Source organism: Malaya genurostris, chromosome 3 (genome assembly GCF_030247185.1).
Source record: "Malaya genurostris strain Urasoe2022 chromosome 3, Malgen_1.1, whole genome shotgun sequence".
NCBI classification, from domain to species: domain Eukaryota; kingdom Metazoa; phylum Arthropoda; class Insecta; order Diptera; family Culicidae; genus Malaya; species Malaya genurostris.
Genome location: NC_080572.1, coordinates 24,648,119 through 24,665,927, shown reverse-complemented (window position 1 = coordinate 24,665,927; position 17,809 = coordinate 24,648,119). Strand labels below are relative to the sequence as shown.

Here is a 17,809-nt window from a genome sequence, read left to right as displayed (position 1 = left end):
GTGATAGTCTTCTAATAAGATAGTGTTTGTGATGGTATTTACAAGAAGGTTAATATAAAGAGGAAGTACCGCAAAGAAAAAATTAAAATATCGGAAAAAGAGAGCTCATTCGAGAAGACTTTCAGATTACTCTGCGCAGTTTTTCACGTTTCTATTTGAGTTGAAGTGTAATGTTTTATATCCAATTAGGACTTTTTCATGACTAGTTACATAAAATGGCAATATGGTCTCATTATGATAAAAACCATTATCATGGCATTGATAACCATGAAGAGTTTAAAATGGTTAAAACAAAATCATTCAGGATAATGAGGCCTTAAATTCTATATGAAAATCGTAGATTACAGTTTGAGTAGAGAATTTTCATTTGTAGTTTACAATTAGGCGTAGCAAAGTTACAAGTTCCCACGTATCGATCGCATGATGTTCGATATTCATTCCCACAAACAAGGGCTTGTCATACGTGGTACTTGGTAAAAAACAACTTATAGGACAACGATATAAAAGTACACGAAAGAAAACGTATAATGGTGTGTTCGGGAAATCTGAATGCAGCACACAATGCCACGCGCGCGCTTGACTATACAGGAAGAGTGCAACGACGAAATGTAAGAATGTATGCAGATTGCACCAGATAAGTGACATTGGTAGCTATATAGAAGTGTAAATCGACAGAGATTTCGCTGCGGTGCGGTGACTCCCAGTTGGCAACGTGAAGATGGAACTTTTTCGCGAGTGCTGACCCGTTTTGCGTCAGGCTCATAGATCATGACTCACTCGAGTCGTATTTTCGTTTTGATTGTCATTTTCATCACGCAAAGGAATACACAACACATTCCTATAGTTAGTCTATAGAAACAGTTCCACTATATATCGAATAAAAATCCGTTTAATTTGCTCAAATGTTGGATTTTATTCTTTCATTCATAGACAAAAAAGAGCGTAACATCGGTTCGTGCCAACTAACAAACATGTTTATATACGAAGCATCACACGAAACAAAAAAAGTATCAATCATTTTGTTGTTACTCTGTTCATAATAAGAGCCCGACATCCTATCAGTGAAGTGTCGTTAGTCCGAGAGCTAGTGTCAAAATATGATTCGATGCTAGGTGTAGGTTATAGAACATTCTACTGAGACACTCTAACTAACTTTGGAAATCCTTTTTTATGTGTTCCCCTTGGGCGTGTTCAAACAAGGTTTATGCCAACATTAACGTAGAGCTATTTAATTAAACTCGTACTAATTTCAAAAAACTCAAACATATTTTGATTCGAGCCTAGTTGCGACTGTCAGATTGTGATTTTCGTAAATAGTAGGGTAACAGAAGTATTTTGGCTCACTTTAGGATTGATTTTATTTTGGCCCACTTTAGGATTGATTTTATTTTGGCTCACTTTGAATAAATATCCACCAAATGTTTTAATATCTTTGAAAAACCCTTCCGCAATAGGTAATTTAATGTGTTTACCTTCAAATTTATGTAACATGAGTTACTTCACATCAATTAACTCCGATAAAATCGATAAAGTTTGTTAGGTGGGCCAAAATATATGAAGTGGCCAAAATACCTCTGTTACCCTAATTTAGTTTTGTTCTTATCTCTCTTAAATTCGATCTTTAGGTTAACAATTTATCCTGCAACAAAAATCTACTTCGAAAGTGATTGAAAAATCTAGGAATCATGTCAGAGACACAACCTCCGAATATTCGAAGGACTGCTTTCGAGTTATATGAAAATTTTTATACAAGTCAAGTTCCTGCAGCTGATATCTATGACAGGACTGTTTGAAGCTTTGGAGATTTAAAAAGGACTGTTTATTATATTAATGGTAATATCGTTATATTATTATTCTTATTTCTTCGACGTTTAACACTGTTCGGTGAATGTTCCACGAATGCAAAAGATCTGCAGCTGAATGTCGGTGTAAAAAGTGCACCACAGTAGAATTTTCGTAAAGGTATCTCTTCAAACGTTGCTGTCATTATCACTTCAATTAGAATCTATTATGATCACATGCAACAACACCATTCGGATATAATCGTGAAAAGACGATTCTTAATACATGGTTACTTGATGATTAAATAAATGAAAACCGTTTTTAACCCACCTAGTGGTGTAATGATGCCTTCCTCATATTACTTATATTTTCAAAAACATCACTAGAAGATTCTGTCTCGATTTTTTCGTTCAAACTTGGATAAAATCAAAAACTTTCTTTAGGGGTAAACTACCATTACCTTTTCAATTTGTAAACGGTTATGTCACGTTAAGGTAGCGCTTCGCCGTGGTCACGGGAGTTCGCTGCCTATCCCGGGGTTTCACGCAATTCACCCAAAATTGTGAGAAAACGGGGAAGAAAACGGAAATTCCAAGAACATACGATTCTAGATAATTAATTTTTCTATCGATTCGTATATAAATTGTGCCTGATAAACGTTTTTATCGAAAGATTTCGTGCGAGTTATAAAAATAAATGAGTTTTTCCTTATTCTTTCGCACGCACACAATGTCAACGCATGCATTGGGGTGTACAAAATGCTACATGCGGTAGACGCTAACAACATTTCTTTTGTTTTCGTTGTCCGTTCTCTTCGCGTAAACGTTGAACATAGGTGAGTAGAAAATGTAAGTAAGTGTTACTACTTCGTAAAATAATTTCTATTCATGTTTCAGTAGAACCAGAAATCAATAATGATTTTCATCGCTACTAGCTTTGACGCTTTGTTGGAAACGTAGCACATCCCTACTTACGCGAGTTGTTTATAGCGAGAAAAGGAAAAAAGAAAACAAAACGTTTTACAAAACTCGCACGAAATCTCGCGAAAGAAAAGTTTTCTAACTGATATTTTTCGCCAAATGCATAGTAAAATCGTTTACCTACAATCGTATGTTTTTGATTTTTCGTGAATCGGGTTAGTATTGGAGAAATTCGCAATTTAGGGTGAAATTTCGGCGACAAAGCAAGAGAAAGTAGTGAGTTGTCTCGCTTCGACCTGACCACGGCGAAGCGCTACCTTAATATAGATTCAAATGTGGCAACCCTGCACGCTATACAAAATTGAACGAAGCACGCTGTGTGCTAGGCGGTGGCATTTTCTTCTTCCGTACCATTACCATTTTGTATAACAGTTTGAAAACTTTGATACTCATTGCCCTATAATTTCGGAAACGGAAGTTGGATCTGGATGAAATTGCGCTCTGAGAGCTTTAATTTGAATAATGATTTGTGAAAATTGGTTTAACCGTTGCTGAGAAATCGAAGTGGGTTCCATTTTTGTAGCTTTTCTTCACTATTACCGGTGCGTTCGGAAGCGTAAACCGAGGACTAGTAGTCCCAAAGTAGATTTATATATCTACTAACAAACAATGTCTGCCAAATAGGTTAACTTACCAGCAAATTTTATGAAAATATGCACCTCGTTTTGCCATCACTTTTGAAAAAATCCTTATGAAATTGAAAATTTTTCACTTATAACGCTGTAATACCGGAACTAAAAATCAGATCTGGATAAACTTTTCGAGGACTTTTCAAAGAATTTCAAGGCCTTTCATTTGCATATTATAGTATGTTCACATTATCAAGTGATATACGGATAAACTTTATGTCAACGCGTACGACCATTTTGGCATGATATCCGGGATATCATGTTGAGTTGTCAAAAATCGCTACTAGCAACACGAATAATGGCATTGAACGTATTCATTTATGAACGTCACTTTGAGAGTGACAATAAACAATCATTATAATTTTAAATTTTTCAACGAATACTGGGGTTCGGTAACCATTAATTGCAAGACTTCAATTATTGATTGAATTGTAGGAGAGAAAAACAATATTATTGATCTTACTCCTAATGCGAACATTTAATATGACAATTCGATTGTCAAACGATATCATTTCGATCATATGTGAACACTCCCACGTGATATGCATATCATCTCGGTATATCAAGTGACATAAGCGCTAATGTGAACATGGTATTAGATAGTAAAACTCGGTTGAGAAATTTCCGAGAAAATTGTGTGCGCATTTACTCATAGATTTGCACATATTGCCTTGTAATTCCGCAACCGGATGTCGGATGAAGATATAATTCGATAGTGAGCTATTGGGTCTTTCGTTTGTTCCTAAATTTGTGAAAATCGGTGAAAATCTCTGAGAAAAGTGAGTGACATTTTTTTCATTTTTTCGGTGCATATCACCATAAAACCTTTCATTTGAATCTGAGTTTGTGAAAATCGATTCAGCCATCTGAGAGAATCGAGTGACATTATTTGTCACATACGCACATACATATATACATACACACAGAAATTGTCTCAAAACGACGAGCTGAGTCGAATGGTATATGTCATTCGGCCCTCCGAGCCTCGATAAAAAAGTTTGTTTTCACAGTGATTGCATAGCATTTCTATATGAGAAAGGCAAACAAAAATAAATAAAAAGACAAAAGCAGGTTCCGGTAATTTGATACTATAGTGGTATACTATAATTAGAATTGTTCCCAAAAGCGACCGTTACTCAAGACAATATAATAGTCAAAGATCAGTATTGTCAAACGTTCAATTCCATTTGAACAAACGCGGTCGTTTTCCATTTCACTATCAGTATTATTGTCAAAATTTCGAGCAATTACAAAAATATTGACTCGTGTTAAAACCGCTAAACAATTTTCATTTGGAGTATGTTTATAATTAGGGGCTCATAAGTAGAAATACGGTTAAAAGTTGTTTTCATTTTATATTTTGTTTGTAATCACAAGTCTATTTAGGTTGATCATTCCAAGTTAAGATTAATTTCTACAACCATGAATATAACATGAGCAGAAGCCTTGCAGCTAAAATTTTTGTAACCGACTCTCGTATCAAACCTGACAAAGTTGACTTGACTCGCCGAGACGCTACCGACTGTGGTTGCAAAAGCACCGAAAGCGTGTAAAACGGAGTTTTCTGTGACAGCAGCAGGCCGCAACAGACACCCGAAGTGTATTGGGTTAATCATCGCATTTTATCACTTTGTTTACACACACACAATTGTGTGTACGGTTATACTGGAGAGCATATGAAAAAATGTACTCGTAAAACCCCGATTGCGATTTCTTCGCCTCGCGCAAAGACGAACGATTGGCGAGACTCACGCGCGCGATCCGTCTCACACCGCCACCATTTCCACGGGCTTGTGTACCAGATGGACGACTGAGCGTATGCTGAAGGCTGTCGCTCTTCCTTTTGGTACTATCTTTACTCACTTGCTGCTTGTCTCTGCTGGAAATAAATACACTCGAAAAAATGTAGGCCGTGACGTCACCTTCATGGAGTTTATAAATATATGCAACCGCACACAAAACTTTCAATTTAGTTTCGTCTTTCAAACGGTGCAGATCATCATAACCCTCGCTCTGGTCGATTGATTTTTTTTGTATGGGGTGAAAACAGAGAGATTTATATTTCCTATTGGTATCGGTGTGCTCTCGTGCGATTTGGAAGTGAGCGGATAGTGATCATTGCTAATGAGCATACATACAAACAGGCGTGAGAAGAAAGGGCACTTCGCGGTGTAGTAGAAATTGTGCGCCAACTGTGGAACAGGACTAGAAACCATTACCGTAATCATACATGCACGTTGGTATTGGAGTGATTTGGAAAATTTATGACTGAGCGACATTGGACAGACAGTTTATGTGTGCGTAGCAAGAAATCATTGATAAAATATTATATGCGGACAAACAGTGAGATACGCGAAAGCAGCGACCGTGGTGAGTCATCAAGTATTTTTAAACACGGAAGTGGTTCGAGTTTCGGTGACCCTACAGCATTCAATTCAGTCGTCGATACGTTGAGTACAAGCAAGATTAATACAATGGCTGAGGCTCAACGATTGATTGGTATTTCTTTAGCCAAAATAGCACAATCTAGAGTCTGCCGTGGAGGAGTTTCATTGCATAAAAACTTGCTGGTCGCTACTGTCCTACAGAAAGCGCGCTACATTTTTATGGAGGAAGCGTATCATATAGTACATGGTCATTATCTCCAACAAAACAAGTGTATGGAATTTGAGATGGAAAAGCAACGAAATGCTGCGGCAATAGCAGCTTCAGTGAACAATGTTGGTGATGACGACAGTTGTAGTGAAAGTGAGGATAGCGATGAGTTGGAATCGTATGCGTCAAGTGAAAATAACGACGAAAGCGACAACGATGACAAGGAAAACAGTCCACCTTCGCAAACCACCGACGAACAATCTTCTTCAGTGTTGTACTTTGATATGGACGTGAAAAAAGTGGAAACGACCAATGTGGATAGTAACAACAAACGAAGGCGAGACGTTTCTGAATGGGAAACGGATGAAGCAGTTCAATCCATTTTACCAAAACGTATAAAATCCGAGTCGGATAGTGTAGCTGCTGATACGGGTTCTGAGGCTTCTATCAAGGACATAGTATCAAGTGATGAAGTTTTTGCCCTACCAGAATCTGCTAACAGTCAAACCGTTGCAGAGGATCTATCCACTCAATCGGGGAATTCTGCATTACAACATACACCATCTGTCGAGAGTATTGACCGAATAACTTCGCTGGTTTCAATTTTCAGCTTTGGAAACCTAACCCGGTCGGTCTCCACACCAGACTTCTGTGCAACACAAGCAAAAGATTCCGAGAACTCACTAACTCAGTTACAGCATTCGCAGCGAGGTTATCTAACTATGACTGTGTAACTACTTTGGCTACAACGAGCATTACATTACAACGCCAAGTATTAGCAATTACAAACTCATACTCCTGTGATCCGCACACATTGTGATATGTAACGCAGTTGCCCTGGCAGGTGCTGTAGTTAACCGTGCGATCCAGGAGAACATGCTACGAGGAAGGTGCTGAACTAGGTAACTCGTGATCTCACGTGGCAGGTGCCAATTGAATACGACTTACAGTATAGCGTTATGCGCCCGAACTGGTGTTAACCGGGTCATCGATGAATCAGTAACGTCATGGTCATCTTGTTCGTATTTCCTGCTGCAACCTAGTCGTCATTGAAATCATCACATCAATGTTTCTGTGCTAAAGCAAAGCAAATAATATAATTTCAACCCTGGACTTTGTCTACATGCATGTTGCGATGATTAATAGCTTACAGGGTCATTGCAGAAAAGACGGTGTGTAACATCACATGTTCCTTCGTTTCACGTCTAGAAGAATATCGAAGAAATCACTCGTTAGGAGAATTGATCTTTTTAGAAAATAGATTTCAATACAACAAATGCAATCTCGTTTGACGTGGAGTGATATAAATTCAGACTCAAACACACCGCTACTAGTTTAGTGTTTTCATTCAGTACTGGTGGGGGTTTCCAGAAGAGAAGTTAGAGACAGAGAGAGTATGTGAAAGATGTAGGCGGTGGTTTGCACCGATTTTTTTCTTTATATGAAAGACAATACTAAGCAAAAGCGCTAAGTAGCTTAGCTTAGTGAAAAGGTTAACTTCACAACATTTTGACGAATTTTCTTACTATTCATTCAATTGCTTGCACCTTTAGCAAAAAATATAACATCATAATTAGAATCACTTGACGGAAAAAGTAGTTTTTTTTAAATACTGGTGCGCACAAAAGTAGGACAAATATTTATATGTGAGGAATGAAACGAAGAAAAAAGGAAAACAACGGCTAACAAAAAAAAATAACTGTACGTCAACTTCTGTTAGCCGCACAAAAGCGAGACTTATACATTGAGCTTCTCTATGAGTTTATCGGATTAAAAAATTTTCTTTAATCAACTATCCAAATCCAAAGTGCGCGACGTTTGATGATTGGAGTGGATGGGAAGATTGTTTTTCATTTATCACTGTTGTTGGCTTCATGTCTACATCATTTTCGGGTCGAATGTTTAATTCTAATGACTCGGTTTTGTTAGATAAACATTGAATATACTTTAAGAATTGTAGTGAAACTGCAACATTATGCTGCACAAGGTGTCCCACTTCATATCTACGATGTAAGCAGTGTGCAATATTCTTCACGTAACTTTCTTTCTCTCTCTCTCTCAACCAATTCATAGCCACTCCAATGACTTTCGAGGGAGACACCAGCGAGCTAGCAGATGAAACAATTATTGACCGATTATGTAAACATCACTGTTTTTCAGTACCTTTCCAAATGAACAGGAAACAAATGAATTAATTGAACATATTTCCATTTGAACTTACTTTCATAATTAACTGGTAATAGTAGATTTAACAGTAAAGATCGTAATTGAAGTAATAAAATAGAAGGTTATTCGTACATAGAAGATGAACTTTGTCCTCGTCAAGTAGTTAATTATTGGTCAAATGTTTTATTAACTATAATAAAACGATACACTTGCATATATTGCAATTAGAATTAAGCGTTAATAGTATATTAAAATATATGCTCTGTTTTAAGAGCATTACATTATAAAATAACTATGATACATCGTTAACTTATTTGATAATGTACGATAATGTAATAAAGCGAGTTTTAATATATGCATACATCATTTTTAATAAACATTATTTTCTTTTCTTTACCAATCATATCACAAAACCTCCAATCTCAAAAGTTGACGAATTGAAACCTGATTAAGCTTCGTGGGGGTGTTCTTGTCTAATGTAAATATGAAACTTTTTTTTTTGTAGTGTCACTATAAGGACGGCTAAGACCGCTCACGGTCCATCTTGCCAAAATATGAAACTTTTGTGGTGGTGATGGACATCGAACACAGATAGCTATTTGTCATGACCAACTGAGGATTTTTATCATCTTTTGAAAGTAAAAATACCTTTTGTCGGATTCGGTTTTGCCGGTATTCGTTGTTGCCGGATTCGTTATTGCCGGATAACTGGGATAAACGGGACCCAGAGCATATGGGATTTCGAATGATTGGGGCTGTGAACGGTTTGCTCGCTTCGGTCGACAGATAGAGCCACACAATCTCCTCAAACTTGTTGTAGATACTTAGACCAACATTTTAGTGTGATTTGACAGACAATTGGTTGAGAACTGCTCCGCCAGGGGCGCATTGAAAAACGCATGATATAAATCATTAGCATAACATAAACAAAACGATTTGAGCTTCAAGTAACTCGCAAATTATAGTGTTTTGAAGAATGTGGGAATTAAAAGTTTGTCAAACAGCAAATGTTCTAACTCGGAATCACTCCATCAGATGTAGTTAGTGTGCTTGACTACACATTTTAGTTATCAGAATTATGCTCTTATCAAAAAGCTTAAAGATATAGAGCGGCTTTTTTTATAAAGTTGTTAGGAATGTCAGGGTATACATTACGAAAACCACGTTAATTAAGAACTTGTCCACCGAATAACTAGTGGGTTAACAATGTGACAATAGAAAATTGATAATGTGATATCTCTCAATCCTGATGATATAGAATGTTGGTGTTTTCGAAAAGAATGTTCCGGAGCTCAAAACAGATCAAATAGTGTAAAGAATATCTGAAAATTCTCGAATTGGTGACGCTAGTGTGCAATTCAAGGTTGGAAATTAATTTTGTCTCATTCAGATGGTTTCTTCAAGAAATTGTTCTAGATAAAACCCTACCTGTTAAATGATTGACTAAACAGTTCGTATTGTATCTACAAGGTAGTCTTCAGTAACTGATTAGAATTGTTTACGAGTGTGATCTTATTGATCAGTTTTTCAATAAATTGATGGAGGATAGACAAATCAAAAACTGTTTTCCTAGAAGGCGTTAGTAAGCTACTCGAGTATTCACAAGAATAAACTATCGACATCTGAAATCTGAGGAACTCTAAAACAAACAAACAAACAGTATAGTATAGAATCGTACTGTTTTCGGAGAGTTTGTTGTGTTTGTGTAGACTAAAAGTGATATTTTTTTTTTAAAATCAGTTGAGATCTGTTGAGACGTACAACGTAGGTTACGACATATCTCAAATGTGTGATAATTTAAATATAGCTTATTGTGAACTGATTCGCGCAATTCTTGAAAATGGTGCTGTCGTTTGGGCTCCATATTGTTAACTCGACATCCAACGCGTCAAAGCCATTCAGAATAAACTTCACCGGTTTACTCTTTAAAGTCTCCTTTGGTGGGATCCCTACAATTTATGCAGCCATCAGAAGCGTTATAAAATGATCGATTTGCACTTTATCCGTTCTCTTAAATGTCACTTAGGCGGTTTGCGTAGCCGATTTTTTTACAATCTCGAGCAGATTATCCTGGCTTGTTAAAAAACTGAATTTAGACATTCACTCTCGTTATATTCAAACTTATCCATTCCTGAAAATTTAATCAGTAACAGTCTTTTTAAAGACTAACAATTAGTCAGCCTTTCTCAAGGCTATACAAAGAGTGATATTTGAGTGACTAAGTGATACAAAGAGTGATATTAGAGTGACTAAGAAATTAATCAGCCTTTTTTAAGGCTAGCTATTCAAAGAGCTATTCTTCGAACTAATCAGTCTTTATTAAGACTACCACAAAATCAGTCGTTATCAAGACTTTTTCAAACTAGGAGTCAATCGAAGACTAATTTAGCCTAGTTAATTTAATTTAAAATTTCATTCATTTCAAAAATGCCTGCATCCAACCGGGAAGGCCACAAGCCTAAGGCTAAAAACAATTTAATACGAAATAAATCACAATCCGTTATTCAACATTTTCCTAATAACATTCACGATCTTATAGAATCTAAACGTAAAAATAAAAGACAACGGACGGATTTCCCTTCCGTTGATCATATGACGTCTAACAATATTTGCGAGATTCTTCCTGAATCCGATTGTAGCGACATAGAAGAAAATTCTTCAAAAATTCCCAAAATGGACACTTGTCGTTCTGGGAAGAAACTACAATCTATGCCATTAGTGACGGTGATGATTTCTGACTTCAAACCATTCCGGATTGAGCTTTCTACTTTTTTCCCGGAAGTAAAAGTCTCATTTCAAACCGGACGAAGAGGATAATGTCGAGTCTTGGTTGATGGATTGGAAGATTACGAACGTCTTATTCGATATTTGTCCGAGAAACTTCATAAATTTTATTCATATGATATAAAATCAGACAGACCCTTCAAGGCTGTCTCGAAAGGCTTATAAATGATCAATTCATGTAAACAATTTGAAAACTTTAGAAAAAGTACGTTTCATTTCCCATGAATTTTAACATTGTGAACATTATAAACGGCATAATCATGTTGCAAACTTAACGCAATGTCGTCGCTGCCAAGGCTTCGGTCATGGAACCAAAAATTGTCATATGGATATACGGTGTTTGAATTGTGGTAAATCGCATTCGAAAGATGTTTGTCCAATGAATGAAACCACTGATAAATTTTCATGTTCAAATTGCGATGGAAATCATAAATCCAATTATTTGAAATGTCCTATCAGGGAAAAATTTTTAAACGCTTGTTCGCTTAGACAACGACAAATGCCAGGCACTGATTTCTTCGAATTTAAAACAAAAAACAGGTACGCCTGCCAATTCGTCTTCTAACGAAAACAATTTATTGACAGGTAGATCGACCTCGTCATCATCTTCTTCTAATGTCAGTTATGCTGGTATATTAGGTATAAATCTACCACCTATTTCTTCTAATGTAAACAATCAAAACACAGGACCGTCTTGCAGTTCATCTTCTAACGAAAACAATTTATTAATAGGTAGATCGGCCAAATCATCTCCTTCTAATGGCAAATTCTACCTACAAATATTCCTTCAATGCCATTCGCTTCTTTAAAAGAAGTTGATTTAGGCGATATAACTGAAAATAAAATAATCTACCTACAAGATCAACTTTTTCAAATGATCATCCGAATGAATTCGACTTCATCACTTTTTGAAGCATTTCAAATCGGATGGCAATTTGCAAATAATATTATAGTGAATTTAAAATTTAACAGTGATGTTAAATAATTATTTTAATGTTTTAAATTGGAATGCTCGATCTTTGAAATCGAGTGAAGATGAATTTTATAATTTTCTCAAAATTCACAAAATTCATATTGCCATTGTGACAGAAACTTTTCTTAAACCAAATGTCAAATTGAAAAGTAATCCACATTATGTGGTTCATCGATTTGACAGGTTTACTGGAATGGGTGGTGGAGTTGCCGTTTTTGTCCAACGGCAAATTAAACATCGAATTTTGCCTTCGTTCAATACTAAAGTTATTGAAAGCTTGGGAATCGAAGTTGAAACCATTCATGGAATTTATTTAATCGCTGGAGCATATTTGCCATTCCAATGCACCAGCGAACAATTAAATTTCTTTAAAGGCGATTTGCAAAAACACACAAGATATCTACCGAAATTTTTTGTAATAGGGATCTTAAATGCTAAGCATGTCCAGTGGAATTGTAGGCAAAATAACAGTAATGGTAAAAAACTTCATAATCAACTCTCAGCTGGTTACTTCACAATTCTTCATCCCAGTAATCCGACTTGTTTCTCTTCCGTGAAAAACCCGTCTACAATTGATCTTTTTCTAACGGATCAAAGTCACATTTGTAGTGAACCGATTACACATGCGGACTTTGACTCAGATCATCTTCCTGTAACATTCAGACTTTCCAACGAAGCTATAATTAATCCAATTAGTTCTATATTCAACTATCATAAAGCTAATTGGTTAGATTACAGATCTCACATTGAAAATCATGTGGATCATAAAACCATTTTAGAAAATTGCGCGGACATCGACACAGCAATTGATAATTTGAATCATTACATTATCGAAGCTAGAAATCTTTCAGTTCCCAAAGCTCAAACTAAATTAAATTCTTCTATCATCGATGACAATCTTCAACTGCTCATTCGGTTGAAGAATGTTCGTCGACGACAATATCAACGTTCTCGTGATCCTACTATGAAAAACATAGTTAAGGATTTACAAAAAGAAATTAAACATAGATTTACTCTTCTGCGAAATGAAAATTTCGCTAAAGAATTTGAACAAATTAAACCTTATTCTAGACCTTTCTGGAAATTTGCTAAGGTTCTAAAGAAACCTCAGAAACCAATCCCTGCTCCAAAGGAAGGAAAACAAATACTTCTTACAAATGGCGAAAAAGCTCAAAAACTTGCTCAACAGTTCGAGAGTGTCCACAATTTTAATTTGAACGTTGTGAGTCCTATTGAAAATGAAGTCTCACTGAAATATGATCATATTTCAAACCAAGTGTTATCACAAGCAAGGAAGGCTTTTATCGTATCAAAGAACGTTCAATCTTCACTCTTCACACGATTGAATCTGTGCCATCAAAGAGAAATGGAAAACATCGCAACAACAAACACCCGGCATGGCTCATTTAACATAGAATAGACACCAGTGCGAGAGTGAATTTCTCTCGATGACATTTCTGGGAATCAAAGGTTAGCACGCTGCTGTGGAGATCCTCTCTGAAGCAACAAACGGTCGCTTATTCTTGTTTCGCGATCCGATTCTGTATGGGCAGTGGATAATTGCGATAGAATCATTTTACTATTGCCGCTTATTCTAACTATGTGCATATAACCTTTGTATAAGTTGTGTCTATGAAAATATATGTGAATGCTCCACACAAGGGTTTTGAAATATTGCAACCTAGTATGAGAAACATCAAGATGAACCATTTTATTCATATGATATAAAATCAGACAGACCCTTCAAGGCTGTCTTGAAAGGATTATCAAATGATCAAAGTATTGATGAAATTAAAAATGAAATAAAAGAATTGCTTGGTTTTGCCCCTTCCCAAGTAATACTTATGAAAAAAAGAGCGAATGGTACTTCTAAACCACGCTCTGGAATTTCCCATGAACTTTACCTAATACACTTCAATCGAAGTGATGTAAACAATTTGAAAACTTTAGAAAAAGTACGTTTCATTTCCCACATTAAAATTCATTGGGAACATTATAAACGGCATAATCGTATTGCAAACTTAACGCAATGTCGTCGTTGCCAAGGCTTTGGCCATGGAACCAAAAATTGTCATATGGATTTACGGTGTTTGAATTGTGGTAAATCGCATTCGAAAGACGTTTGTCCAATGAATGAAACCACTGATAAATTTTGATGTTCAAATTGCAATGGAAATCATAAATCCAATTATTTGAAATGTCCTGTCAGGGAAAAAATTTTAAACGCTCGTTCGCTTAGACAACAAGTCAAATCAACGACCTTAAATTTACAGAACATACCTGAAAATTCTTCTAAGGCACCTGCCAATTCGTCTCCTAACGAAAACAATTTATTGACAGGTAGATCGACCTCGTCATCATCTTCTTCTAATGTCAGTTATGCTGGTATATTAGGTAGAAATCTATCTCCTATTTCTTCTAATGTAAATAATCAAAACACAGGACCGCCTTGCAGTTCTTCTTCTAACGAAAACAATTTATTAATAGGTAGACCAGCCAAATCATCTTCTTCTAATGGCAGTCTACCTACAAATATTCCTTCAATGCCATTCGCTTCTTTAAATGAAGTCGATTTAGGCGATATAACTGAAAATAAAATGATCTACCTACAAGATCAACTTTTTCAAATGATCATCCAAATGAATTCGACTTCATCACTTTTTGAAGCATTTCAAATCGGATGGAAATTTGCAAATAATATTATAATGAATTTAAAATTTAACAGTGATGTTAAATAATTATTTTAATATTTTAAATTGGAATGCTCGATCTTTGAAATCGAGTGAAGATGAATTTTATAATTTTCTCAAAGTTCACAAAATTCATATTGCCATTGTGACAGAAACTTTTCTTAAACCAAATGTAAAATTGAAAAGTAATCCACATTATGTGGTTCATCGATTTGACAGGTTTACTGGAATTGGTGGTGGAGTTGCCATTTTTGTCCAATGGCAAATTAAACATCGAATTTTACCTTCTTTCAATACTAAAGTTATTGAAAACTTGGGAATCGAAGTTGAAACCATTCATGGAATTTATTTCATCGCTGGAGCATATTTGCCATTCCAATGCACCGGCGAACAATTAAATTTCTTTAAAGGCGATTTGCAAAAACTTACAAGATATCGATCGAAATTTTTCGTAATAGGGGACTTAAATGCTAAGCATGTCCAGTGGAATTGTAGGCAAAATAACAGTAATGGTAAAATACTTCATAATCAACTCTCAGCTGGTTACTTTACAGTTCTTCATCCCAGTAATCCTACTTGTTTTCTTCCGTGAAAAACCCGTCTACAATTGATCTGGTTCTAACAGATCAAAGTCACATTTGTAGTGAACCGATTACTCATGCTGATTTTGACTCAGATCATCTCCCTGTAACATTCAGACTTTCCAACGAAGCTATAATTAATCCAATTAGTTCTATTTTCAACTATCATAGAGCTAATTGGTTGGATTACAGATCTCACATTGAAAATCATGTGGATCATGAAACTATTTTAGAAAATTCTGCGGACATCGACACAGCAATTGATAATTTGAATCATTATATTATCGAAGCTAGAAATCTTTCAGTTCCCAAAGCTCAAACTAAATTAAATTCTCCTATCATCGATGACAATCTTCAACTGCTCATTCGGTTGAAGAATGTTCGTCGACGACAATATCAACGTTCTCATGATCCTGCTATGAAAAACATAGTTAAGGATTTACAAAAAGAAATTAAACATAGATTTACTCTTTTGCGAAATGAAAATTTCGCTAAAGAAGTTGAACAAATTAAACCATATTCTAAACCTTTCTGGAAACTTTCTAAGGTTCTTAAGAAACCTCAGAAACCAATTCCTGCTCTCAAGGAAGGAAATCAAATACTTCTTACAAATGGTGAAAAAGCTCAAAAGCTAGCTCAGCAGTTCGAGAGTGTCCACAATTTTAATTTAAACGTTGTGAGTCCTATTGAAAATGAAGTCTCACTGAAGTATGATCATATTTCAACCCAAGTGTTATCACACGATGACATTATTGAGACGAATTTTGATGAAATTAAATCAATTATTAGGAAACTCAAAAACATGAAGGCTCCTGGTAATGATGGAATTTTTAATATTCTTATTAAAAATCTTCCCGATGTTGCCTTGAGACTCCTGGTTAAAATTTTCAACAAGTGTTTTTCATTAACTTACTTCCCAAAAAGATGGAAAAACGCTAAAGTAATTCCTATCCTTAAACCTGATAAAAACCCAGCAGAAACATCAAGTTATCGCCCAATTAGCTTACTTTCTTCTATCAGTAAACTTTTTGAAAAAATTATCTTGTTAAGAATGATGACTCATATAAATGAGAATTCAATTTTTTTACCAGAGCAGTTTGGATTTCGTCATGAACATTCAACTACTCATCAACTTGTCAGAGTAACGAACATGATAAAATCAAATAAATCTTCTGGGTTATCCACTGGAGTTGCTCTTCTAGACATAGAAAAAGCATTCGACAGTGTTTGGCACAAAGGTTTAATAGCAAAAATGTCTGATTTCCAGTTTCCTATTTATTTGATCAAAATTATTTAACTGATCGTACTCTTCAGGTTAGCTATCAGAATTGTAAATCTGAATTGCTACCCGTACGAGCCGGTGTTCCGCAGGGTTCGAGTGTAGCTCCAATCTTGTATAATATTTTCACTTCTGATCTTCCAAATCTACCCGTTGGTTGTCAGAAATCGCTATTCTGTGACGACACAAGTCTGTTAGCCACAGGTAGAAATTTAAGAGTGATCTGCAGTCGCCTACAAAGAAGTTTAAATATTTTCAGTGATTATCTGTCAAAATGGAAAATTAAACCAAATGCAGCAAAAACGCAATTAATTATCTTTCCTCACAAGCCAAGAGCTTCTTTTCTTAAACCAAACAATAATCACATTCTCAAATTGAATGGCTTGGAATTGACATGGTCTGATCAAGCTAAATACTTAGGTTTAACGTATGACAAAAAACTCACTTTCAAGGATCACATTGAAGGAATCCAGGCAAAGTGTAATAAATATATTAAATGTTTATATCCTCTTATAAACAGAAATTCTAAGCTCTGTCTAAAAAACAAATTGTTAATTTATAAACAAATTTTCCGACCAGCCATGCTTTATGCGGTACCAATTTGGTCAAGCTGTTGTTCCACCAGGAAGAAAACGCTTCAAAGGATTCAGAATAAAATTCTGAAAATGATTCTGAAGCGTCCTCCCTGGTTTAGTACAAATGAGTTACACAGACTCACAAATATAGAACCATTAGATGTAATGTCACATAATATTATAAGCAAATTCCGACAAAAATCGATGCAATCTTCAATTGAATCGATTCGCTCTCTGTATTAGTTAGTAAGTTAGTATATAAGTTCCTTTTCCCCATTACACAATACAAGTAGGTTTAGAATTTTCCCTACACAAAAATCTCAGAATTGCGGAAGCAAATGATGTCTTCATGGTAATAACCAAATCATATATATATATATATATATATAACAGGGCTGAAAAGTCACCACTTGTGGCTGAACACCCAATTTAAATCTTAATAATTTAATTTTAACTCATATTCCAATAAATAGTTATTTAAAAAAAAAAAAAAAAAAAAAATCAAGATGAACCATCGATTCGATTTTCTGCGATAATTGTTAACTTGCGATCCTCTCTTGGGAAATTCCACACAGCAACGATCATTATCAGACTGTATATTTTTTCATGGGCCGTGAAATACTCAGAGTATGAAGTGGAGCGAAGAAATGTAGAAAAAAATCTCTCGCGGTTCATGCATTGAGAGACTCGAGTTCTTATAGCATCTTCTACCGAATTGAAAATGTTGTATACAATATAGATAGCAATATAGCAGCTTCTGTCAAATTTTCGGCAA

General features: G+C 35.5%; 2 protein-coding genes and 1 long non-coding RNA gene across 7 annotated transcripts in view; all 3 read left to right on the top strand.

The window, feature by feature from the left end:
• Positions 1 to 17,809, top strand: part of LOC131435977 (GDP-fucose protein O-fucosyltransferase 1) — a 137,406-nt gene that overhangs the window by 74,805 nt on the left and 44,792 nt on the right. The gene's annotated exons all lie outside the window — the stretch shown is intronic.
• On the top strand, positions 7 to 8,508 carry LOC131435980 (uncharacterized). Its single transcript, XR_009230562.1, has 3 exons — positions 7 to 608; positions 1,626 to 1,833; positions 8,060 to 8,508. It is a non-coding gene; the product is annotated as an uncharacterized LOC131435980 (long non-coding RNA).
• LOC131435978 (uncharacterized) lies at positions 5,361 to 8,066 on the top strand. Its single transcript, XM_058604306.1, has one exon. The coding sequence runs from the start codon at positions 5,656 to 5,658 to the stop codon at positions 6,718 to 6,720; it is 1,065 nt and encodes a 354-aa protein (XP_058460289.1). The 5' UTR covers positions 5,361 to 5,655; the 3' UTR covers positions 6,721 to 8,066.

Coding starts and splice junctions, on each gene's coding strand:
- LOC131435978 (XM_058604306.1), top strand. CDS start 5,656: ATGACTGAGCGACATTGGACAGACAGTTTATGTGTGCGTAGCAAGAAA.